General features: G+C 42.7%; 1 protein-coding gene across 1 annotated transcript in view; it reads right to left on the minus strand.

The window, feature by feature from the left end:
* The window catches only part of slc2a1a (solute carrier family 2 member 1a), a 261,459-nt gene that overhangs the window by 32,029 nt on the left and 203,600 nt on the right, over positions 1-25,830 (minus strand). The window contains exon 8 of the mRNA XM_034171652.1: positions 4,645-4,848. Within this exon, the coding sequence (XP_034027543.1) occupies positions 4,645-4,848 (204 nt within the window). The remainder of the gene's footprint in view (positions 1-4,644; positions 4,849-25,830) is intronic.

Genomic DNA, 25,830 nt, shown 5'->3' on the forward strand with positions numbered 1-25,830 from the left:
AGGGAAACTGATGAAAATCCTCCATCAGCTTCCAGCTCTTCCCCTACTTCAGAGGGTGCTCCAGTCCCCAGGAGCAGTCCTGGAGGAGGGCCGACCGGGCAGTCGCCCGGGGGGGCACGAGCGTGCGAAAAAAAAAGTAAAAAAAAAAAAAATAAAACCGGGGGGAGGGGGGGTTATCCTGATGGGGGAGTTCATGGTTACGTTACGGCAGAGCGCCCCCCCCATCTCACCTCTCGCGTTAGGTGAACAACGCTGCACAGTGCAGAGTTTGTGTAGGGGGGAATCATTCAATGTTTGGACGAGGAGGTGGTCGAAACGAAGTAAAGCGTAATCATGGATAGGAAATGATCAAAGCCATCAGGTGCACAATTTCGAAAGAAAAAGAAAGAAGAAAAGGAGAAACGAGCAAAGGAAAAAGGTATGTATTGATTTACGTATTCATGCAGCTTCACAGTGCTTTAAACTCTGTGGACGCTGAGCGACCACAGAGTTTAACAGCGAAGCAAAGACTGCGGCGAAACGAGACGAGTCATTGGATAAATGCTGGGCTTTGTCCCGCCCATCGGATGCTCAGTGTGTCTGGGGGTCTATGGGGCAGTGGGCGGGCCTCGGCTGGCCTGGACGCTCAGCTTCTGCATGATGATTGGATGATCTGTCTGAGGCTGAATCCCTTTTTGATTGACAGCGAAATGAGCGAATCAGCGATCTTTTGGTGTAAACATCCGTGGGAGCATTTTCGTTCTGTTCTGAGTTGAACCGGAGACTTTCCTAATCCTCTTAGCGGCATTTTCTTTGTTAAAAACGACTAGCGACAAATCGAGCTTCTATTTCTGATGTTTTTTTGTAGCTGCTTGTGTTTGGAGACTGACTTCTATCACTCTTTCTGACTTCTATCTCAGTTTCTGTCCCTACCGAGCAGCGGGTGCTGCTGAGCTCCTCCACCGTCACAAAGCGCTCACAGGCGGACAAACTTCACACGAGCCTCGCGCCAGTCCCAGCTAGCGAGCTAGCTAGGTAGCAAGCTGCACATAATGGCAGACAATTTGAATGTTGTTGTGGATTTTGGTGAAGCCATTTGATAGTCTTCCTTATGAAGAAGCCGTGGCTGCTGTCATGGCTTCAGCTCTCAATGGTTTGCAGGCCAAAGTTAAAGCAACAGCCCCCAGGTCAATGTTTGTACATTGCTATGCACACAGACTGAATCTGGTTCTGTCTCAGGGGGCTAAATGCTTATCTGAGTGCAGAATATTTTTTGCATCACTCTCTGGGTTTGCCACGTTTTTCTCTAAATCCACAAAGAGGATGTCTTTTCTTGAGTCTGCAGGCTGCTCAAGGTTGCCCAGAAATGCTCCAACTGGATGGAATTTCACATCACGGATAGTGAGCACTGTGGCAAACAAATGCAAACTTTTGTATATAGACTGTTTGTTTTCCTCTTACTTCTTTTGCACTTCTTGTTATTTATGACAAATTATTGTGGTTTGCCATTTTTGCCTTTAAAGAGTGTTAACTTCTTCACTTGTTGCTTCCTGTTACTTATGATACACAATAGTGTTTGTTATTTCTTCTTATGTGTACAGTAATAGATATAGAATTTACCTCTGTCTTTAGTTCATTTATTTATGATACATGATTATGTTTTACCATTTTTGCCACTTGCCAAGTGCACTCTGTTGGTAAAACTGAATGACTTGTGCAATATTTTGACCATCGGGTGGCGCTGTAGTGCAGTTGTGATTTCTTAAATACCTGTACTGTACATAGTTGTAATGTGAAGTCACTGAGTCTTTTGTTTTTTTATGTTCAAAAACTTTATTGAAGTAATTATTGTTTATCTTTGTGTTTGTTATTGCAGTAGACATTAAAACCGGAAATTTGTTCTTGAAAATAGCTGTTGTGAGTTAATCTGTGGGATTGTGGGTGTTCTGGACAAAGTTAGTGTTTTCATGGGTGGTGGGGCGGAGGTGGTGGCCACGTTATTGTGCGCGGGGGGGGGGGGGGGGGGGGGGGCGCACGCAGGGGGTTTCGCCCGGGGAGTAAATCACTGTAGGACCGCCACTGCCAGTCCCCTTGAAGATCAGGCCACAGCTCCCCACTGCAGCTTCAGCAATGGAAGCTTTGAACACTGCCCATTCTGGTTCAATGCCCCCTGGGTCCAGAGGGATGCTAGAAAAGCTCCACCAGAGGTCGGACAGTGGAGTCCTCCAGACGTTCCCAGTTCACCTGCACTACCCGTTTGGGCTTACGAGGTCTTATCCAACTCACCACCAGATGGTAATCAGTTGACAGCTCTGACCCTCTCTTCACCCAAGTGTCCAGAACATGCAGCCTCAGATCAGATGATATGATCACAAAATCGATCATCGATCTTTGGCCTGGGGTGCTGTGGTACCATGTACACTTATAAGCATCCTTATGTTCGAACATGGTGTTAGTTATGGACAGTCCGTGAGTAGCACAGAAGTCCAATAACAAACAACCATTCGGGTTTAGATCGGGGAGGCCGTTCCTCCCAATCACGCCTCTCCAGGTGTCAGTCAGAGTTTACTCCCCCGCCATCCGAATTTGGAGGGAGGCAACCCTCTCATCTACCGGGGTAAAGTCCAACGTAGTGGCGCTCAGCTGGCCACTTGTGAGTATCCCGACACTGGCCTGGTGCCTCACCCCCTGGGCAACTCCAGACAAGAATGAGGTCCAACCCCTATCATGGAGGGTGGTTCCAGAGTCAATGCTGTGCACAGAAGCAAGGCCCACCAGATCTAACTGGTATTGCTCCACCTCCCGCACAAGCTGTGGATCCTTCCCCCACAACAAGGTGATGTTCCACACCCCCAGAGCTAGCCCCTGCCGCCTGCGTCTGGTCCGCCGGGGCCCTCGACTTTCACTGCCACCCATGGCACAGTGCACCCGACACCAATGGTTGATGAAAGATGAAAGGTCCATGTTGCCTTTTCGGGCTGTGCCTGACTGGGTTCCATGGCAAGCCCAGCCACCAGGTGCTCATTGATGGGCCCTCCATCCAGGCCTGGCTACAGACAGGGGCCCCGGGCTTCCTCCAGGCCGGGTCACATTTCCTTTGCCTCATTTTGTCACAACTCTCAGGTTCATAGCAGCACACAAACCTCTCCACCACGATAAGGTGATGGTTCCCGGAGAGGTAAAAGTCTTCCTCTCATGCCTAAAGCAGTTGAGTCCACAGTCTGGAAATTATGTCAATTCTTCAAACAACAAAATGGAAGTCCTGTCTTGCATTGACTTTTATGCACTTGGTCGTGGTTGATTGTTTACTCTTCTGGTAACCTTATAATGGCCTCAAAGACATGATATTGTAGATGGGAGTTACAGCTATACTCAAACGTTTACATACCCTGGCAGAATTTTTGTTTTTTGGCCATTTTTCAGATAATATGAATGATAACACAAAAACTTTTTTCCCCTCATGGTTAGTGGTTGGGTCAAGCCCTTTATTGTCAAACAACGGTGTTTACTCTTTTTAAATCATAATGATAACAGAAACTACCCAGATGACCCTGATGAAAAGTTGACATCCCCCTGTTCTTAATACAATGTGTTGCCTCCTTTAACATCAACGACAGCTTGGAGTCTTTTGGGGTAGTTGTGGACGAGGCTCTCTGATGGAAAACTGCCATGTCTTGGACTTTATTTACATCACTTATGAAGAAATACAAACAGTATGACACTCTATGGTAAATAAATCTGTATGGAGTAGACATTTCTCAAACCCTGAGTGACTGCACAAGGAGAAGAGTGAGGAAACCCACCAAGACACCCAGACAACCCAGAATAAGTTATAGGGTTATGTGGCTGTGGTTGGAGAAATTATGCACAGTGCAAGCTTTGCATTTTGTATCACCAGTTATACAGCTTCATGATGAAGTGGTATAGAGGAGGATTTTCTTTAAAAAAGATCTGAAAGTTTAGCTACATTTTGCCAGAAGGTACATCTGAGATGCAAGTCTAGATTTGATCTTTGTTGGTGAAAGAAAATCCTTCTCCACTGTACTCCACTATGAAGCTACTTTAAGTGTTAAATGACTGAAGTAAAGTTAAAAAGAGAATTACAAATGGTGTGGAACCACAGAATGTGTTTAAAATGATAACTTCACAAGGTAATATCGGTAATTCCTATATATAAAGTCATGCCAAAGAAGTATGCAGTGCCATAACCACCCACTTTGACCAATTAAAGCACTATGTATGGATAGAATTGATGGTTAAGGGCAATTGTTCCTAGTGCAGAAAGTTACTAGCTCAAGGCCACCCCTGCCTCCTCTTCATGTAATGTGGAGTTGTGTCAGTAAAGGCATCCAGTGTAAAACCTATGCCAAATCATCATGTAGATCCACTTCAGATCTGCTGTAGTGACCACAAGTGAAACATAGGAGAACCCAAAGGGACTTACTTACTTACTTACTGTAATGGAGCCAAGACCAAAGGTAAGGTTCATCTATGGTAAACCTGAACATTCATCAGAATGAATTTAAGCAAACAATAATGCTGGGATGGGCTCCAGCCCCCCGTGGCCCTTAACTGGAGTAAGTAGAAAGTGAATGAATGAATAAATAATGCTAACATACTATTCCAGTGTTGAATTCATCTGTCATTTAATAGTCACGGTCTTACCTCAACATACTGGAAGCTCATGCCCACGAAGAAGTTTGCAGACCAATTGGTGAAACCAGCAACTGCAACTGCTGCAGGTCGAGGCCCTTGGCTGAAGAACTCTGCCACAATGAACCAGGGAATGGGGCCAGGGCCAATTTCAAAGAAGGCCACAAAGCTGAAGATGGCCACAATACTGATATAGGACATCCACTTGAGCTGGTCCTGATGAACACAGAAAATCAGACACATTCACTGACTTTATTTAAAGTGCTGTACCTTGTTTTGCACCCATTTTCTCCTTGTTTGAGAGTACTGCTTCAAGTGTAACCTAGCCCCGGCTCCATTAGAACAAAATGAGACCACTTTTTTTTTAATCAGTGTGTTAGTTCAACATGCAGATCCACCATGGATTTTTATTGTGGCGACCTCAAGTGCAAACAAGGAAGCAGCCAAAGGGATTTACAGATGTATGAGAAGTTAAACAAAAATGGTTGTAGTGATTTATTTTGGCCACAGCTTTATATTTTGAACGAAAGTGGTGATAGTCATAACAACAGATAACTCCTTTGATTTACTTTATCCATAACACACTTTTATGTCAAAAAAATCACATAAAAACGGTAGCATTACATCATGAAATAATACTATAAATATAACACTGGTGTGCAAAAAAAAAAGAGAACTGATTTAAGGGTCATTTTGGGGTGCTGAGTCCGAATCTAAGCTCAGATTTCCTTGATCATATCACGTTTTTTTGCAATCTGCATGTTCCGTATTGTTTCTGTGAAGGCTTTCAGTTGTCCAGGTGGTTTCCATAGTATAGAAGCTTGAATCTTCAACTGGACTGGGTTGCTTGACGCGAGGACATTTCAATTCTCATCGCAGAAGCTTCCTCAGCTAAATTTCTTGCTCTGGTAGTCTGACTTCTGTCTTGACTCTTGTAGAGAAGAACAAACAGAAGCCACAAAAGCTGGAGTTTTAAACCTAACAAGACCCCTCCTAGAGCAAGAATTTAGCTGAGGAAGCTTCTGCAATTATAAGAAAAACATCCTCGTGTCAAGCAACCCAGTCCAGTCGAAGATTCAAGCTTCTATACTATGTTCCGTATTGGTGGATTATTCAAAAGTTCCTCATTCACTCACGAGTTTGACACCACTAATCACACACAAAAGCAGCTTCAGAAGCACAGTTTGTAATCCAGCGTCATGAAATGTGAACAAAGAGCCGTAATATCGTTTATGGCGCTGAAGAGGTTGCAAGATTTCAGTTTTTGCTTCAATGCTTGATACGAGAAATAGCCATGAAGTTAGAAAATTATCTGTTCCCAGATAAAGTAGTGAGGTTAAGAAACATTGTCATTTTTAGACATATGTTTTACTGTAACAGCAGTTAGTTTCTTAACAGGAATGTTTGTTATTGTGTGACAGGTTCAGCAATTTAGAGTTTAGTGAAGACTTTGTGAAGACTTTGCCCTGATTCTTTCGGTTCTATCTGTGGTTGCTTCACTTTACGACCTCAAAGATGTAGCATCAATACTTTAATTCAGAAGAGTGTACCTTGCTTATTTTGGAGTACCACTTGGTGACCAGGACAAAAATTGGGCACCTCATCAAGTTTGCAGAACTTGTGTGGAAACACTGAGATCCTGGTCCCAAGGAAAGAATGCTAAGCTCAAATTTGGTGTGCTAATTGTTTGGAGACAACCAAAAAAAACACTTAGATAACTGCTACTTCTGCTTTGTGAACATCAAGGGATTGAATAAGAAAACAAATAAAAACTTGCAATACCCCAACGTACCATCTGCTACACAACCGTTCCCCACACTGATGAAATACCCATAGCCGTTTTCACCAAACTCCCAGACATTGATGAGGACCAGTTTACTTCGTCCACATCTCCATCCGTTTCACAGTGCATGAGGTATGGGATGGGATGCAGATGGAGTTTCTCTGTATAGCCAGTCCTACTACTGATCGTTTTAAAGTGACATTATGTGTTACCTTTTCATGTATTTTTGCATGCTTCTAGTTTAAGCTGCAAATTTAATTCTGTGAGAAAGACACAAAACTAAGAAAAAAGAGCAATTGGAGATTTCTGACATCTGCCAATCCAGATCTGGATCACCTCCAATACTCAGTGGAATCTTCTATGCCTTAATATCTATCTGTAGTGCAAATGTGGTGAGAATATGTGAAGTAGTTTTGATGTAATCCTTCAAAGTGTATATAAAGTGAAATCTTGATCCAGAATCCGGATCTGGAGCTGAATCACTTCCAAAATTCAATGGCTAATATGTATCTGTGGTGAAAATTTGGTGAGAATCTGAGTAGTTTTGACCTAATCCTTCAAAGACTATATAAAGTGAAACTTGATCCAGAATCTGGATCCGGATCCAGATCACGTCAAAAATGTAATGGAGTTTTCCATGGCCTAATATCTATCTCTGTTGAAAATTTCGTCAAAATCCATGCAGTAGATTTAAAGTAATCCTGCTAAAAGTAATCCTTCAGAGCCTATATAAAGTGGAACTTAATCCAGAATCCGGATCCAGATCTGAATCAACTCCAAATGGGATTTTCCATGGCCTAATATCTATCTGTGGTGAAAATGTCATCAAAATCCATGCAATAGTTTTGACGTAATTCTGCTAACAGACAGACAGACAGACAAATAAACATATGTGATTTTATTGCGCCCTTGGCGGATATAATTAGCTTCTCAGTGGTGCCTTAGCTGTGATGAGCATAATGCTCCAGATTGTACGATTAACAGAGAAACAGCGTAAAATAATTCGAAATTTGCGCACAAGATATCGCACCGACAGGCAGGCGTGCACAAACCCAGTGCGAGAGTTTGTGCACGCACCAGTGTCCATCGAGCAGGAACAGTGCCAGGTGCACCACATGGCAATTCTTATGTGGAAGAAATAAAAACTAGCTGGTACGTGTGGAACCACAATGCGTCACTTATGTGAAATGAATAAAAAAAAATAAAAACCAGCTGGTACCTGTGGGACCACATCGCGCTGCTTATGTGGAATAAAAAAACACCACCCGGGACACAAACTCATGCCTTTCAAAACCTCTGATCCACCAATCTGAGACTGAGCTACAGAGGTGTTCTTCTGAAAGCTGCAGGAAGCTGCCTCATATCAGGTAGGACATGGAAGTATTACAAAAAAAATGAAATGAAATGAAATCAATTTTATTTATATAGCGCCAAATCACAACAAACAGTTGCCCCAAGGCGCTTTATATTGTAAGGCAAAAGCCATACAATAATTACAGAAAAACCCCAACGGTCAAAACGACCCCCTGTGAGCAAGTACTTGGCGACAGTGGGAAGGAAAAACTCCCTTTTAACAGGAAGAAACCTCCAGCAGAACCAGGCTCAGGGAGGGGCAGTCTTCTGCTGGGACTGGTTGGGGCTGAGGGAGAGAACCAGGAAAAAGACATGCTGTGGAGGGGAGCAGAGATCGATCACTAATGATTAAATGCAGAGTGGTGCATACAGAGCAAAAAGAGAAAGAAACACTCAGTGCATCATGGGAACCCCCCAGCAGTCTAAGTCTATAGCAGCATAACCAAGGGATGGTCCAGGGTCACCTGATCCAGCCCTAACTATAAGCTTTAGCGAAAAGGAAAGTTTTAAGCCTAATCTTAAAAGTAGAGAGGGTGTCTGTCTCCCTGATCTGAATTGGGAGCTGGTTCCACAGGAGAGGAGCCTGAAAGCTGAAGGCTCTGCCTCCCATTCTACTCTTACAAACCCTAGGAACTACAAGTAAGCCTGCAGTCTGAGAGCGAAGCGCTCTAATGGGGTAATATGGTACTATGAGGTCCCTAAGATAAGATGGGACCTGATTATTCAAAACCTTATAAGTAAGAAGAAGAATTTTAAATTCTATTCTAGAATTAACAGGAAGCCAATGAAGAGAGGCCAACACGGGTGAGATATGCTCTCTCCTGCTAGTCCCCGTCAGTACTCTAGCTGCAGCATTCTGAACCAACTGAAGGCTTTTTAGGGAACTTTTAGGACAACCTGATAATAATGAATTACAATAGTCCAGCCTAGAGGAAATAAATGCATGAATTAGTTTTTCAGCATCACTCTGAGACAAGACCTTTCTGATTTTAGAGATATTGCGTAAATGCAAAAAGGCAGTCCTACATATTTGTTTAATATGCGCTTTGAATGACATATCCTGATCAAAAATGACTCCAAGATTTCTCACAGTATTACTAGAGGTCAGGGTAATGCCATCCAGAGTAAGGATCTGGTTAGACACCATGCTTCTAAGATTTGTGGGGCCAAGTACAATAACTTCAGTTTTATCTGAGTTTAAAAGCAGGAAATTAGAGGTCATCCATGTCTTTATGTCTGTAAGACAATCCTGCAGTTTAGCTAATTGGTGTGTATCCTCTGGCTTCATGGATAAATAAAGCTGGGTATCATCTGCGTAACAATGAAAATTTAAGCAATACCGTCTAATAATACTGCCTAAGGGAAGCATGTATAAAGTGAATAAAATTGGTCCTAGCACAGAACCTTGTGGAACTCCATAATTAACTTTAGTCTGTGAAGAAGATTCCCCATTTACATGAACAAACTGTAATCTATTAGACAAATATGATTCAAACCACCGCAGCGCAGTGCCTTTAATACCTATGACATGCTCTAATCTCTGTAATAAAATTTTATGGTCAACAGTATCAAAAGCAGCACTGAGGTCCAACAGAACAAGCACAGAGATAAGTCCACTGTCCGAAGCCATAAGAAGATCATTTGTAACCTTCACTAATGCTGTTTCTGTACTATGATGAATTCTAAAACCTGACTGAAACTCTTCAAATAGACCATTCCTCTGCAGGTGATCAGTTAGCTGTTTTACAACTACCCTCTCAAGAATCTTTGAGAGAAAAGGAAGGTTGGAGATTGGCCTATAATTAGCTAAGATAGCTGGGTCAAGTGATGGCTTTTTAAGTAATGGTTTAATTACTGCCACCTTAAAGGCCTGTGGTACATAACCAACTAACAAAGATAGATTGATCATATTTAAGATTGAAGCATTAAATAATGGTAGGACTTCCTTGAGCAACCTGGCAGGAATGGGGTCTAATAAACATGTTGATGGTTTAGATGAAGTAACTAATGAAAATAACTCAGACAGAACAATCGGAGAGAAAGAGTCTAACCAAATACCGGCATCACTGAAAGCAGCCAAAGATAACGATACATCTTTGGGATGGTTATGAGTAATTTTTTCTCTAATAGTCAAAATTTTGTTAGCAAAGAAAGTCATGAAGTCATTACTAGTTAAAGTTAATGGAATACTCAGCTCAATAGAGCTCTGACTCTTTGTCAGCCTGGCTACAGTGCTGAAAAGAAACCTGGGGTTGTTCTTATTTTCTTCAATTAGTGATGAGTAGAAAGATGTCCTAGCTTTACGGAGGGCTTTTTTATAGAGCAACAAACTCTTTTTTCCAGGCTAAGTGAAGATCTTCTAAATTAGTGAGACGCCATTTCCTCTCCAACTTACGGGTTATCTGCTTTAAGCTACGAGTTTGTGAGTTATACCATGGAGTCAGACACTTCTGATTTAAAGCTCTCTTTTTCAGAGGAGCTACAGCATCCAAAGTTGTCTTCAATGAGGATGTAAAACTATTGACGAGATACTCTAACTCCCTTACAGAGTTTAGGTAGCTACTCTGCTCTGTGTTGGTATATGACATTAGAGAACATAAAGAAGGAATCATATCCTTAAACCTAGTTACAGCGCTTTCTGAAAGACTTCTAGTGTAATGAAACTTATTCCCCACTGCTGGGTAGTACATCAGAGTAAATGTAAATGTTATTAAGAAATGATCAGACAGAAGGGAGTTTTCAGGGAATACTGTTAAGTCTTCAATTTCCATACCATAAGTCAGAACAAGATCTAAGATATGATTAAAGTGGTGGGTGGACTCATTTACATTTTGAGCAAAGCCGATAGAGTCTAATAATAGATTAAATGCAGTGTTGAGGCTGTCATTCTCAGCATCTGTGTGGATGTTAAAATCGCCCACTATAATTATCTTATCTGAGCTAAGCACTAAGTCAGACAAAAGGTCTGAAAATTCACAGAGAAACTCACAGTAACGACCAGGAGGACGATAGATAATAACAAATAAAACTGGTTTTTGGGACTTCCAATTTGGATGGACAAGACTAAGAGACAAGCTTTCAAATGAATTAAAGCTCTGTCTAGATTTTTGATTAATTAATAAGCTGGAATGGAAGATTGCTGCTAATCCTCCGCCCCGGCCCGTGCTACGAGCATTCTGACAGTTAGTGTGACTCGGGGGTGTTGACTCATTTAAACTAACATATTCATCCTGCTGTAACCAGGTTTCTGTTAGGCAGAATAAATCAATATGTTGATCAATTATTATATCATTTACCAACAGGGACTTAGAAGAGAGAGACCTAATGTTTAATAGACCACATTTAACTGTTTTAGTCTGTGGTGCAATTGAAGGTGCTATATTATTTTTTCTTTTTGAATTTTTATGCTTAAATAGATTTTTGCTAGTTATTGGTGGTCTGGGAGCAGGCACCGTCTCTACGGGGATGGGGTAATGAGGGGATGGCAGGGGGAGAGAAGCTGCAGAGAGGTGTTAAGACCACAGCTCTGCTTCCTGGTCCCAACGCTAGACAGTCACAGTTTGGAGGATCCAAAAAAATTGGCCAGATTTCTAGAAATGAGAGCTGCTCCATCTAAAGTGGGATGGATGCCGTCTCTCCTAACAAGACCAGGTTTTCCCCAGAAGCTTTGCCAATTATCAATGAAGCCCACCTCATTTTTTGGACACCACTCAGACAGCCAGCAATTCAAGGAGAACATGCGGCTAAACATGTCACTCCCGGTCTGATTGGGGAGGGGCCCAGAGAAAACTACAGAGTCTGACATTGTTTTTGCAAAGTTACACACCGATTTAATGTTAATTTTAGTGACCTCCGATTGGCGTAACCGAGTGTCATTACTGCCGACGTGAACTACAATCTTACCAAATTTACGCTTAGCCTTAGCCAGCAATTTCAAATGTCCTTCGATGTCGCCTGCTCTGGCCCCCGGAAGACAATTGACAATGGTTGCTGGTGTCGCTAACTTCACATTTCTCAAAACAGAGTCGCCAATAACCAGAGTTTGATCCTCGGCGAGTGTGTCGTCGAGTGGGGAAAAACGGTTAGAGATGTGAACGGGTTGACGGTGTACACGGGGCTTCTGTTTAGGGCTACGCTTCCTCCTCACAGTCACCCAGTCAGCCTGCTTTCCCGACTGCACGGGATCTGCCAGGGGGGAACTAACGGCGGCTAAGCTACCTTGGTCCGCACCGACTACAGGGGCCTGGCTAGCTGTAGAATTTTCCACGGTGCGGAGCCGAGTCTCCAATTCGCCCAGCCTGGCCTCCAAAGCTACGAATAAGCTGCACTTATTACAAGTACCGTTACTGCTAAAGGAGGCCGAGGAATAACTAAACATTTCACACCCAGAGCAGAAAAGTACGGGAGAGACAGGAGAAGCCGCCATGCTAAACCGGCTAAGAGCTAGTAGCTGCGCTAAGCTAGCGGATTCCTAAAAACACACAAAGTGAATAATGTGTAAATAATCCAGAGGTGATTCAGCAGAAGGAGTGCCCCAATCAAGGCACCAAACAGGCCATGAAGCAGCACAGGCAACGCACGACAACAGCGAACGCACGACAACGGTGCTAAAATAAAATAAAAATAAAAAAAATAAAAAAATAAAAACGAAAGCGTTAGCAAGCTAGTTAGCTTGCCAACGCTAATGAAAGTTAGCTGATAAAAGTGCTCCGTCGCGATGTTTCGACCGTTAGAGGTCTTCCTTAGGCGTTGGAGCACAGTAAAAAAGTTAAAAAAAAAAAATAAAAAGGTAAAAAAGTAAAAAAGTCTTGAAAAAGACTGTTAGTTCAAGTCCAAAGCAGCAGGTAGCAGTCGCTGTGTAAACAGTCCCAACAGAGAGCCAAAATTCTGATCAGTTAGTACAGTTGCCTGAAACACACAGCTCAGATACTGGCACAGGTGGACGCTGGACGTTTACTCCAATAAACCTTTTATTCAAACTACGCTGTTCTTCTGAACAATGTCTTGTCCCATTTTCCTCAGGCTTTCATAGAGAAAAGCATCCTTTTTTTTGTAGTGCACATCATTTCTGTTTCACGTGAGGTAACTTTGTACTGTTTATCTGTGGTGTTACTACTGAAGTTATTCCCTTCTATGTGTTTGCAGGTTTTACATCTACCACATTTACTAACTTTAGTGTTCTGTGTAGCATCAATCACATCCCTTCCTACCAAGGTAGGTTTTGGGGATGTAACATCACAATCTAAGCACGAGTTAGTAATAAGAGGTCTACCCTTGTTTAAGGGACTAGGGTCAGAGTCCATCACCTTGGTTTGCTGGGCTAGTGACCACCCCCTCTTATATGTAGCCATCATTATATTTTAACCCTTGTTTAAGGGACTAGGGTCAGAGTCCATCACCTTGGTTTGCCGGGCTAGTGACCACCCCCTCTTATATGTAGCCATCATTATATTTTAACCCTTGTTTAAGGGACTAGGGTCAGAGTCCATCACCTTGGTTTGCCGGGCTAGTGACCACCCCCTCTTATATGTAGCCATCATTATATTTTAACCCTTGTTTAAGGGACTAGGGTCAGAGTCCATCACCTTGGTTTGCCGGGCTAGTGACCACCCCCTCTTATATGTAGCCATCATTATATTTTAACCCTTGTTTAAAGGACTAGGGTCAGAGTCCATCACCTTGGTTTGCCGGGCTAGTGACCACCCCCTCTTATATGTAGTCATCATTATATTTTAACCCTTGTTTAAAGGACTAGGGTCAGAGTCCATCACCTTGGTTTGCCGGGCTAGTGACCACCCCCTCTTATATGTAGCCATCATTATATTTTAACCCTTGTTTAAGGGACTAGGGTCAGAGTCCATCACCTTGGTTTGCCGGGCTAGTGACCACCCCCTCTTATATGTAGCCATCATTATATTTTAACCCTTGTTTAAGGGACTAGGGTCAGAGTCCATCACCTTGGTTTGCCGGGCTAGTGACCACCCCCTCTTATATGTAGCCATCATTATATTTTAACCCTTGTTTAAGGGACTAGGGTCAGAGTCCATCACCTTGGTTTGCCGGGCTAGTGACCACCCCCTCTTATATGTAGCCATCATTATATTTTAACCCTTGTTTAAGGGACTAGGGTCAGAGTCCATCACCTTGGTTTGCCGGGCTAGTGACCACCCCCTCTTATATGTAGCCATCATTATATTTTAACCCTTGTTTAAGGGACTAGGGTCAGAGTCCATCACCTTGGTTTGCCGGGCTAGTGACCACCCCCTCTTATATGTAGTCATCATTGTATCAGAAAAGATTTTGTAGTATTTATATTAAGTAGAAAAACCTCAGTAAATGAGTTGTCAGTTAGACTAGCTCAGTATAAGTTACACAATGTACAAAGATGAAAACCAGAAATCTTCACCATTTGTGTTTTTTCTTGCTCATCAGTTTTCATTATGTGTTTGGCAGGTTTATCTGGTGTTCTGTTCACTGTTGAGTTCCACATTGATTTTTGTACTTGTGTTCCTGGATTTTATAGTTACGGTTCAGTTCTTTTTTTGTACTGTGATTATTGATTGCTTCTTTTAATGTGTTAGTTCTTCTTGTGGGGTTTCCCCTCATGTTACACTTTTTACACCTTTGAGTTCCATGGTTGTTTTTACTTTTATATTCTTGGATTTATATTTTGGTTTTGTTATTACCTCCAACTGTTATGTTTTATTTCCACTTACGCATAGATGTCTGTTTAAGTTAATTTTACCTTTTGGCTGGTTCTTGATCTTTGACCTCATCACACACCTGTCCTGCATTTTGTTCATCAATTGAGTTTGTATTTAAAGCCCCGGTTACACGGCACTAACAAAGGACACCAAAGCCAAAACAAAACAAGAAATCTGGACTTGTGTTGATTTTCGGGGACATCGTTTAACCGTCATCCAGCTTCGTTCCTGTAGCTGGCGCTTCGTCAGAATTTTCAAACTGTTGAATAATGTGAACAAATCCTGACGACAACTTCAATTTGTCCATATTCCATTTTGCTTTCTGGCTTGACGGTTCCTCAACCATCAAGACCGCCGTCTTGTTTGCGTAGTTCCCATACCATCAGCATTCCGTTTGACTGTCGTCCAACCTCCCAAGTCCAACGTCTTGCACGAACATTGGCAGTATCTGAACGGATCAATAACTAAAGATCCGACAATGGGACAAAAATGGGACAAAAAGCAATGTTTTCACATAGAAACAATAGCGGCAAGAACGTTTTATTAACTACTTTTAACTATTTATGCACGCTCCGGCCCTCTGTGACTAGAGGGGCTATGCGCACACACACAAACGGCTGTGCACCACAGACGGCTGTGCACACGTTCGCATGCCACACCCCTCTCTGGAACTTTCCTGCACACCTGTTCTCAATCAACCACTCATCACTCTCTGTAGTTCCCTCACTTCTGAGCCAGATTGTTGCATTTTATGCCTTCGCTTCCAGCTCTTTTACTTGCTCTGTTCCCGACCCGTTATTTCCTTGCTGTGTTTTTGACTACCTGCTCATTTTTTGGGCCATGCCCTAGCCTTATGTTTCTGATACTGTTGCTGATTCTGGACTGCGTTACTGTGTACTGTTGTTTTGTTTTTGGGGTTTTTTTTTGGCCTGTTTACCCAGTAAAACATTTTATCTGTATCCCTGTTGTTTCTGAGCTCTCCATTTGCATCCTGCCCTTCCTTGTCTCCAGTCATGATACCTACCCTGCACAGCTCTTCCTGTCCTCAGCTATTAGACCACTCCAGCAAAGCCTGCCTGCATATCTCCCAAACTAAAATGTAAAAACCATTGTGTCTCCAGGTTGTGTCTGCCATTTGGGCTCTTAACTGTCAGTTCCTGGGTCAACCATAACACCTACAGTTCTTTCAATCCAGGAAATGTCTCTTTCCACACGTGATTAGTGATTAGAAGCAAGAAAACATTGCTCAGATGGAAGCAATGTTTTCTTGGAACACACGAACAGCATCCTCACCAACCTTGAGGATTTCAGCCCTGACAACACAGATCCCTGCAACTTTACTGTTTCACTACCTTTGCAAATTCACTGGAATTCGGTGATTTGTAGCTAACTGGCTGGCAGATTATTCACTAGAAAATGACATTGGAGATGTCCATCATCCAAGTATGGGGATGGGAGTATACAGCAACTCAAAATAGCAGCCCTAATAGTTTTGTACAGCATAGTCATTTTTCAGGGCTGTGCCATTATCTAGTCACTGTGACAGCATGCAGTTTTTGTAGAAATGTAGTGCTTCAATTGTAAGCAGACCAGTGGCCATTAGACCGCAGGTGGTGTACTCACAGATTCCTCTGACAACTGCCTACTTGTCTATCCTCTGTTTCATCACAGCCTACTTTCTCAGCTCCTTATACAGCCTGGAATTTCGACAAAGATATGTACTGCTCCTGCTTTGAATGATATTCAGAGTGCCCTTATGTGGACACTGGTTTGTCCAGTGTAATACCTGGCATCTTTCACCATATTGCCATTAAAGAAGGCCCACATTCCAGTCAGATCATTTGTTGTGTGTGAAGAAACCTCAAGCAGACCAGACTCAAAGGGGTGATCCTCTGCTTGGGCCATGCTACCAACACAAATTAAAAAACAATTCACAAAATGAATATACAGGAATATACTCCTTCAAAAGTGCAGGAGCATGTGCAGTCCTGGAAGCAGCTTTCCGCCATACCTAAAATAAGGTGTGCTTGACCATCTTATCAGTAAATTAACAAAAAAGTCACAATTTGGATCAAATTTCTTTGATGATCTACAAATGCCAGTTACACTGGACCCCAGAGAGAAAAGAAGGACACAGCTTGTCAAAACAGCCATAAAACCATAAATAATGCCATAAACCATAAAAATGGGACCATAAAACCATAAAAATGTTATGATTTATGACCCCCCCATCCCTCCCCTCCCTCTCCCCTCACAAGCCCCACCTCCAAACCCCACCCCCCAAGCCCCACCTCCCCTGCCCCTCCCACCTGCAGCTAATATTTTAATACCTTTTTATATTTTATTTTTATTTATTTTTTTTTTTATTTTTTTTTTTAATTCCTGATTAAAGAACAATTGAAAAAATAACTATCTTTAATGTAATTATGGGAGGATTTCTTTAATGTAGCAATTAAAGAAATATGATATAATTAAAAGTGAATATCTAAAACAGAGTCATCAGCGTCTAATATTTTAATACCCTTTTATATTTTTTAACTCCTGAATTTGTAATTCCTGAATTAAAGAACAATAAAAAAAAGTATCTTTAATGTAAATATGGGAGGATTTCTTTAATATAGTAAGTAGGGTTAATGTTGCCTCTTTGCTGCACAACAGAGTGTCCTACTAACGGTTAATGAAATAGTGGTTTATAATTAATATATTTTTTAAATTCTTGAATTAAAGAACAATTTAAAAATAACCGTATCTTTAATGTAAGTATGGGATGATTTCTTTATAATACAGTAAGGAAGGTTAATGTTGCCTCTTTGCTGCACAACAGAGTGTCCTACTAACGGTTAATGAAATAGTGGTTTATAATTAATATATTTTTTAAATTCTTGAATTAAAGAACAATTTAAAAATAACCGTATCTTTAATGTAAGTATGGGATGATTTCTTTATAATACAGTAAGGAGGGTTAATGTTGCTTCTTTGCTGCACAACAGAGTGTCCTACTAACGGTTAATGAAATAGTGGTTTATAATTAATATATTTTTTAAATTCTTGAATTAAAGAACAATTTAAAAATAACCGTATCTTTAATGTAAGTATGGGATGATTTCTTTATAATACAGTAAGGAGGGTTAATGTTGCTTCTTTGCTGCACAACAGAGTGTCCTACTAACGGTTAATGAAATAGTGGTTTATAATTAATATATTTTTTAAATTCTTGAATTAAAGAACAATTTAAAAATAACCGTATCTTTAATGTAAGTATGGGATGATTTCTTTATAATACAGTAAGGAGGGTTAATGTTGCTTCTTTGCTGCACAACAGAGTGTCCTACTAACGGTTAATGAAATAGTGGTTTATAATTAATATATTTTTTAAATTCTTGAATTAAAGAACAATTTAAAAATAACCGTATCTTTAATGTAAGTATGGGATGATTTCTTTATAATACAGTAAGGAGGGTTAATGTTGCTTCTTTGCTGCACAACAGAGTGTCCTACTAACGGTTAATGAAATAGTGGTTTATAATGAATATATTTTTTTAATTCTTGAATTAAAGAACAATTTAAAAATAACCGTATCTTTAATGTAAGTATGGGATGATTTCTTTATAATACAGTAAGGAGGGTTAATGTTGCTTCTTTGCTGCACAACAGAGTGTCCTACTAACGGTTAATGAAATAGTGGTTTATAATGAATATATTTTTTAATTCCTGAATTAAAGAACAATTTAAAAAGAACAGTATCTTTAATGTAAGTATGGGATGATTTCTTCATAATACAGTAAGGAGGGTTAATGTTGCTTCTTTGCTGTTATGGATAAGATGTGGATTGAGGAGCGGTCCAGTATCTGACTGAACCCAGCATGAAATAATCAGAAGCAGTTCCAAAAAGAAAACACATTTATTTTTCTCCCTTTGTGCTATACATGAAATACTAAATAATTAGAGTTCTGGTGAGGTGAAAAGGCAGTGCGCTCTCTCAGCGTCTCAACAGTCGGAGTCTGAACGTTCAGGACTCAGGAGTTCCCGCCAACACCCCCCCCCCCCCCCCCCCCCCCCCCCCCCCCCAGGTGACTTTCCCAGACTGTACTCTGCGAAGGAGGAACAGAGATGAGATTATTCAACACTTATTACTACGAAATATTGTTTAGAGGCAAACTTATCAGCTACACGTTTAGGTCTGGTTTCAAACTTAGTTTAAAGAGGCTGCTGCTCACAGGTAGTGGAGGATCATTAATCCGCACGCCACTGCCGTGAGGAGCACGCCAAACACTTTCCACCAATAATTACTTATAGGTGCGTATAAACGCCAATTTACATTCACGGATAAACTTTTGAGAATATTCACCTCTGTCGTGTGCTGACAACGTTTGCCTCTCACCCTCGTCCTCCTTCACAGGCGCGATGTCAGACTCTGAAACGGCCCTCAGCGTCCCCACACGGTCGTCACAAGGTCGTATTCTCCGGCAATCTTATCCAACTCACTGCTGGTTTGAATGTTATTCTTCATCACTACATTGGTACCAGCTGGAAGTCCTCAGATCTGCACGTGAACATCACAGGTGTCGTGGAGTGTCCTGATAGAGAGCCGCACGAGAATGCAACAGGTGCAGCCAATCATCGTAACAGTGGAGAGAGACTCTTCTGCAGCACATTTTCCTCAGAGAACAGCCCCAAATCACCTGGGAAGGAAAATAAACACAAACAACCCAACCTTGTCCTGCCAAACCCCCCCAACACACAACATTTGCTGCACAACAGAGTGTCCTACTAACGGTTAATGAAATAGTGGTTTATAATTAATATATTTTTTAATTCCTGAATTAAAGAACAATTTAAAAACAACCGTATCTTTAATGTAAGTATGGGATGATTTCTTTATAATACAGTAAGGAGGGTTAATGTTGCTTCTTTGCTGCACAACAGTGTCCTACTAACGGTTAATGAAATAGTGGTTTATAATTAATATATTTTTTAATTCCTGAATTAAAGAACAATTTAAAAACAACCGTATCTTTAATGTAAGTATGGGATGATTTCTTTATAATACAGTAAGGAGGGTTAATGTTGCTTCTTTGCTGCACAACAGTGTCCTGCTAACGGTTAATGAAATTAGGGGTTTATAATTAAACGTGAATATTTATGAAGTAATTATAATTGTTAAAATAAAAGTATTTTTTGAAGTAATTAAAGAAATAGTCTACTTTCTTTTCCTGTGTTAACAGAACTCTGTCAGTGAAACAGGATCCTGCATATAACTGAAGATCAAATTGTCAAAACAGGGCTGGTGATATTTGCATCTTAAAAGTGTGTGCGTGTGTGTATGTGGGGTGTTTAGCACAAAAGGCCGCAGGTTTTTTACAATGTTTTAGACAATCCAGGCAAGCGTCACAGATCTTAGGTATTACAGTGAGGTCATCGTTTGAAGCAATATTTTTATGAGGTCCAATTTCCTTGAGAAAATATACGTCTCCAGCTGTCCCCCTCGGATCCGTTCATGGTGCGAAGGAACACATCTGCTGACTGAGGTGTCACACTAAATTTCCTGATCAATGATTATGTGTGTTTTATGGTGTCCACCATAAAACCAGATACTGCTGGGAACTGAGGTTCTTTGAAGATTCAGCAATTGGCTGATTAAAAGAATATAGTGTTTCCACCTGCATATAATAAACTCAGCTCCCCTGTGGCGAGTCTGCTCAAAGGCAGGGTTTAAAAATCCCTCTTCAAATCCACCACTGACATGAAGCAGTCAACATGGCCGGCTGCACACCGATCGTCCGCTACCTGACAGAGACGCCGGTAAATGTTACTTGGACCACCGACGGAGCATGCGTCCTGAAAAAAGTGCAGCTGTACGTCGTGCCACTGCCGGAGGACGAGCTGACTGTGATTCTCGAGGTTCCTGAACGCCTCTCCTTCATGTTTGACCCGTACCAGTTCACAGTAGGGTTGTTTACGCTGCCATCTGGGGATACACAGAGGCATAGCACTCTCAGAGTCCCACTCACCTCCATGGACTGGGGCGTGTTTTCTACAGTGGCTGGGATAAGGATCAATGACATTGCCAGCCCCGAACCACTGAATGCCTGAAAAAAAAAGACGTAATTTCCAGATGACGTGGCTCAGTCATCAAGGGTCAACATACACAGCAAGAAGGTTCTGAGAACGTGTTGGAGGGGGAGATCAAATTGGAGTGTATTAATGACGGTCACTCTACCTCCGTGACAGCGTTGACAGAAGCCTGGTGCGAGCTGCTAACCACTTGCACAGAAAAGATTAACACCCTTTTAAAGAGGTGTCTTGCCTGACGTGATGTGATTGAGGTTTGGAAAAACCTTGCCTCTCTTTTTCTTAAAAACTCATTCACGGCTCCTCCCACTCTACAGACACCCCTATAAGCAACAGCTTATCAGAACTCATTTAAACAGCTGACATGAAGCCAGCATGTACTCTGCATGCTCTGTGATCATCCTGACCTGACCTGTCACTCTGGTTGCGGAGATTTCACTGAAAGTGACTCCCAGTTTTTAAGACTGGTGCGGGAGTCCACTGTCAAACTTTCTGGGGCTGCAGAACATCCATGGTCGAGTCCTCACTACCATTCATCCGCTGATGGGGAGCCTGTGCGGGCTCCCCATCAGCATCAGCATGACTTCGCCAGTTGCGTGTTGCCACAGTTACTTTGAAAAAGTAATCCAATTACTGATTACTCCTTGAAAAGGTAACTTATTTACTTTACTGATTACTCAGTTGTAAGAGTAACCAAGTTAGATTACTAGTTACTTTTCCCAGCTGTCGACAACAACCCTCTGCCACCTCAGCATGACAATGATGCCTGTTTTGACAAAACTCACTTTATAGTCACCCTTTCTTGACTTCAATGCAAATAAATGCTTGTTTTATAAAAAGTAAAATAATCTTTCTTGACCTCATATTTAACTGTTGACAGCACTGTAACAGGAAAAATTGCCATTTCTAACTGACATTGTTTATAAATGTAACTATTAAATTCTTTCTAACATTTTTTCTAACATTTAAATTCTCTCTAAACATTTTACTTGTCAAAATCATTATTATTATAAGTAGTATTAGTAGTTGTAGTAAAAAAAAGGCTTCAAAACTGGACCTTTAATCTAGGGGTGTTGTGGGGGGGCATATCCTTGCCCCACGCCCCCATTCCATCTGGATTCGCCCCTACTTTGGCGTTTGAGCACAAAGAATGGATAACATTTATTTATGCAGAAAACAGGACCAGATTTACAGGTAAGAAAGTTTTACTGTGTTTTCACATCATGTGGTCCTCAGAGAGTTTAGGTGCATTTGAGTAGAAAATAGTGTTAATTTCAGACGTGTCACGGAGGATCAGCTGTTTTTAGCAGCAGATACGGAGTGGCTCAGCTCAGAATTCTAAATAAAGGAGAAAAAAAGTATAAAAATCTTTGTAAAGCTCAGTGCAGGTGTGCTGTTGTCACAGCGCTTTAAGAGGTGAGGACGAGTCGTAGCTGCTGCAGAAAACCGCAGATGAAAAGCTCACAGCTCGCTTAAAGTGGGATGTTCAGTCGAACCCCGACCCCCTGCTCACGGACCAAGTTTAATGCTGCTATCGACCCACAATGCAAAAATAATAGTAACGCACAGTGACATGGAGAAGTAACTTTAATCTGATTACTGATTTGGAAAGATTAATGCGTTAGATTACTCGTTAGTAAAAAAGGTGGTTAGATTAGAGTAACGCGTTACTAAGTAACGCGTTACTTAGTAACGCGTTACTAAGTAACGCATTACTTAGTAACGCGTTACTTAGTAACGCGTTACTTAGTAACGCGTTACTCTAATCTAACCACCTTTTTTACTAACTACCGGCATCACTGCCAGTTGCTGCGGGCAGTTAGCCAGTTGTGGTGGAGGACTGGAGTCAGGAGCAGCAGGGGGCTTCACGAGGCCATGTGGGGTTCCATCACCCCTGGTCAGTACCACTCGAGCCAGGCTGGGGTGACAGGTCTCCCTCCTCACCGGCTTCTGCGCCAGAAGAGGATGTGCGGCTCCTTCCCACTGTTGCAGCAGCTGGGTCATCGAGCGAGGTACAAGACTCTGTGCGGGGTGAGAAATATGCCACATCCTTCATTGCAGACCAGCCAGACGGCTTCTTGTTGGAAGAATTTCATTAAAGTCACCATGGCTCATTTACTTCTGACGGTGATCAAAACTTACAGACAGAAACTCTGCTACGGATGTTGGATTGTTCATCCTAGCCAAAAAAATCACAAGTGTCTGGAGCCATTAAATTAATACTTTTATACCAGACACTTTGATCGACTCATGACAAAACTGTGGACCCCGCAGTTCATCCCAGCAGTCTTAAAACTCCTGGCACAGCAGTTCATCAAAGAGTGCAGGGTGTGGCAGAGAACATTCTTACTCAGCTGAAATATTGTGATCATTTCGGTGAAAAGCTCACCGAATTGAACACGTGTTTTGGTGAAGACTTCCAGTTAGATGTGCAGGAGTTGAAAGCTGTCTGGAATTCCGAGGACTGAAAATCTGCATTTCTTTAAATAACATCATTATTTTCTTTTCTGCCATGGGTAATTGTGTGATGAAATTGTTTCAAAGTGTGAGGGAAGTGTATGTTATACGCAGACTCTCCGTGGTTTAAGCTGCAGCATGTCTTTACATTATACACTCTGTTTGTGGACGTGATGGCGTGGTGTCTCAAACACCACTAACTACTGAGGACAGAGATCTTCCCCACACTATTAAAGCTGAATACTGAGATTAACCGTAAATGTGAGGAGCATGTATTACTGAGCGTCCATCAAGTACGTACGCAAACAAATGCTTCTGTTTCTTCATTTTTTTTCTGTATGTAAGTGTGGCTTTAATGAATATATGAACCATATATTCTAATCTCATACAGCCTGCGTTCTTTCCAATAATGTTGCTGAAAAATAAGATAAGGATTTATTGATCTCACAGTGGAGAAATTCACATGTTACGTCAGCTCTTAGTAAACACACAAGATGAGTGCGAGTAGAAGAAAATGTGCATCAAACAGCGTGTGCAAAGCAATAATAATAATACTTGTAAATATATAAACTTGATTGGAATTAAAAAATAGGGGCATCTTACAATATGTGAAGTGGTGTTTAGATGTGATAAGGTGACACTAGTGCTAGAATTTGTAAACAAGTTGTTATTGCATGTGATTTGTGGACATATTATTGCATGTGGTTATTTCACAGTGTTATTGTACAGCCTGACAGCAGCAGGGAGGAAAGACCTGCAGTATCGTTCCTTCTTCCACTGAGGGTGCCTCAGTCTGTCACTGAAGGAACTTCTCAGCTCCACTACAGTCCGGTGCAGAGGGTGAGAGGAGTTGTCCATGATGGATTTGAACTTGGCTTGGAGTCCTTGGAGAGAAATCTCCCGCTCTGTGCTGCCCAGGGCCCAACAAACAACAGCATAGAGGAGAGCAGAGGCTACAACAGAGTCATAGAAGGTGTTAAGCAGAGGCCTGCTCACTCCAAAGGATCTTAGTCTCCTCACGAGGTGGAGGCGACTCTGGCCTTTCTTGTACAGGGCGTCAGTGTTGTCCAGTTTGTTGTTGAGGTGAACACCAATGTATTTAAAACTGCCCTGGTGGATGAGGTGGTGATTTCCTCCTGAAGTCGATCACCTTCTCCTTCGTCTTACTGGTGTTGAGACACAAGTGGTTGCGCTCACACCAGTCCACAAAGTCTGTGATGACCCACCGGTACTCCAGCTCATTCCCCTCAGACACACAACCCACAGTGGCGGAGTCATCAGAGAACTTCTGGAAATGGCAGCTGTCCGTGTTGTAGGTGAAGTCCGAGGTGTAGAGGGTGAAAAGGAAAGGCGAGAGGACGGTGTCCTGGGGGGCCCTGGTGCTGCACCTTACCACCTCAGACTGACAGCTGCACAGCCACACGTACTGCAGGCGGTCAGTGAGGTAGTCGATAGTCCAGGCGGCAAGATGTCCATCCACACCTACATCCTCCAGCTTCCCCCGCAGCAGCACCAGTCTGATGGTGTTGAAAGCGCTGGAGAAATCAAAGAACATGACTCTCACAGCGCTCCCGCCGGTCTCCAGGTGGGTGAGCGGTCCAGGATGTTGCTTACCACGGTGCGGAGGTGAGACAGGACAAACTGCTCCATCGTCTTCATGAGGTGGGAGGTCAGGGCATCTGGTCTGTAGTGGGCCGGTTCCTTGGTGTGCGGTGTTTTGGGAACTGGGACCACACAGGAGGTCTTCCACAGGGTGGGGACCACCCCCAGGCGGAGGCTTTTGTTGAAGATGTGGCTGAGGACCTCACAGAGCTCATCTGCACAGGTCCTCAGCAGCCTCGGGGAGATTCCATCAGGTCCTGCTGCTTTCCTCTGCTTCAGCTGCAGGAGCTGGCCTCTCACCTCAGTCGGGAGTCACAGTGACGGGGGAGCCGAGGTGTGAGCTGAGGTGGGCTGGTGCTGAATATAGTCCAGGGAGAGGAGGGACAAAGTCTGGGGTGCGGTGGAGGTGACCAGGGGAAGAAGGTGGGGGGGTCAGAGGGACTGGAGTGCTGTCTGCTGGAGATGTGTGGAGAGCCGGGAGCAGGCAGGGGGCAGGTGTGGAGGAGCCAAAATGGTTAAAGTAACTGTTTAGCTCCTCTGCAAACTGAGAATCTCCATCTGCAGTCCTGTTGGCACCCTGCCCAAATCTGGAGGTGGTCTTGAGGCCTCTCCACAAGTCCCTGACATTGTTCTGGGCCAGCTGCTCCTCCATCTTCCTTCCATGCTCCTTCTTGCTTGCCTGGATCCTCCACTGGAGTTCCGGTTGGACTCTACGCTGCTCCTCTCTGTCTCCCGAGTTGAAAGCCCTCTTCTTCTGGTTCATCAGGACCTTCAGCTCGAGGGTCACCCAGGGGTGGTTGTTGGGAAAGCACCGTACCCTCTGGGTAGGCACAGTGCTCTGCACACAGAAGTTCATGTAGTCAGTGACACACTGGGTCATGCCATTGATGTCTTCACCGTGAGCGTTTTGAAACATGCTCCAGTCTGTGGTTCTGAAACAGTCCCTCAACCTCTCAGTGGCCTCTTCAGTCCAGAGTTTCACCGACCTTTTCTGCACTGGCTCTCTTCTCACCCTGGGTGTGTATTGAGGGAGCAGGTAGACGAGGTTGTCCACTTCATCTGGCCACCCCGCACTGCAGCCTCTCCGTCTTCTTCGTATGTCTGCAGGTATGTCCAGGTGCTCAGCATAGTGGGGGACCCGGCCCACTGTACATAGAGTCTCTTAGTCCAAGCAGCTGATCCTGGGTGTAAACAATGGGGCGTTCAGAGCCGGACACAAAGGGATTT

This window comes from Thalassophryne amazonica, chromosome 6 (genome assembly GCF_902500255.1).
Source record: "Thalassophryne amazonica chromosome 6, fThaAma1.1, whole genome shotgun sequence".
Lineage (NCBI taxonomy): Eukaryota > Metazoa > Chordata > Actinopteri > Batrachoidiformes > Batrachoididae > Thalassophryne > Thalassophryne amazonica.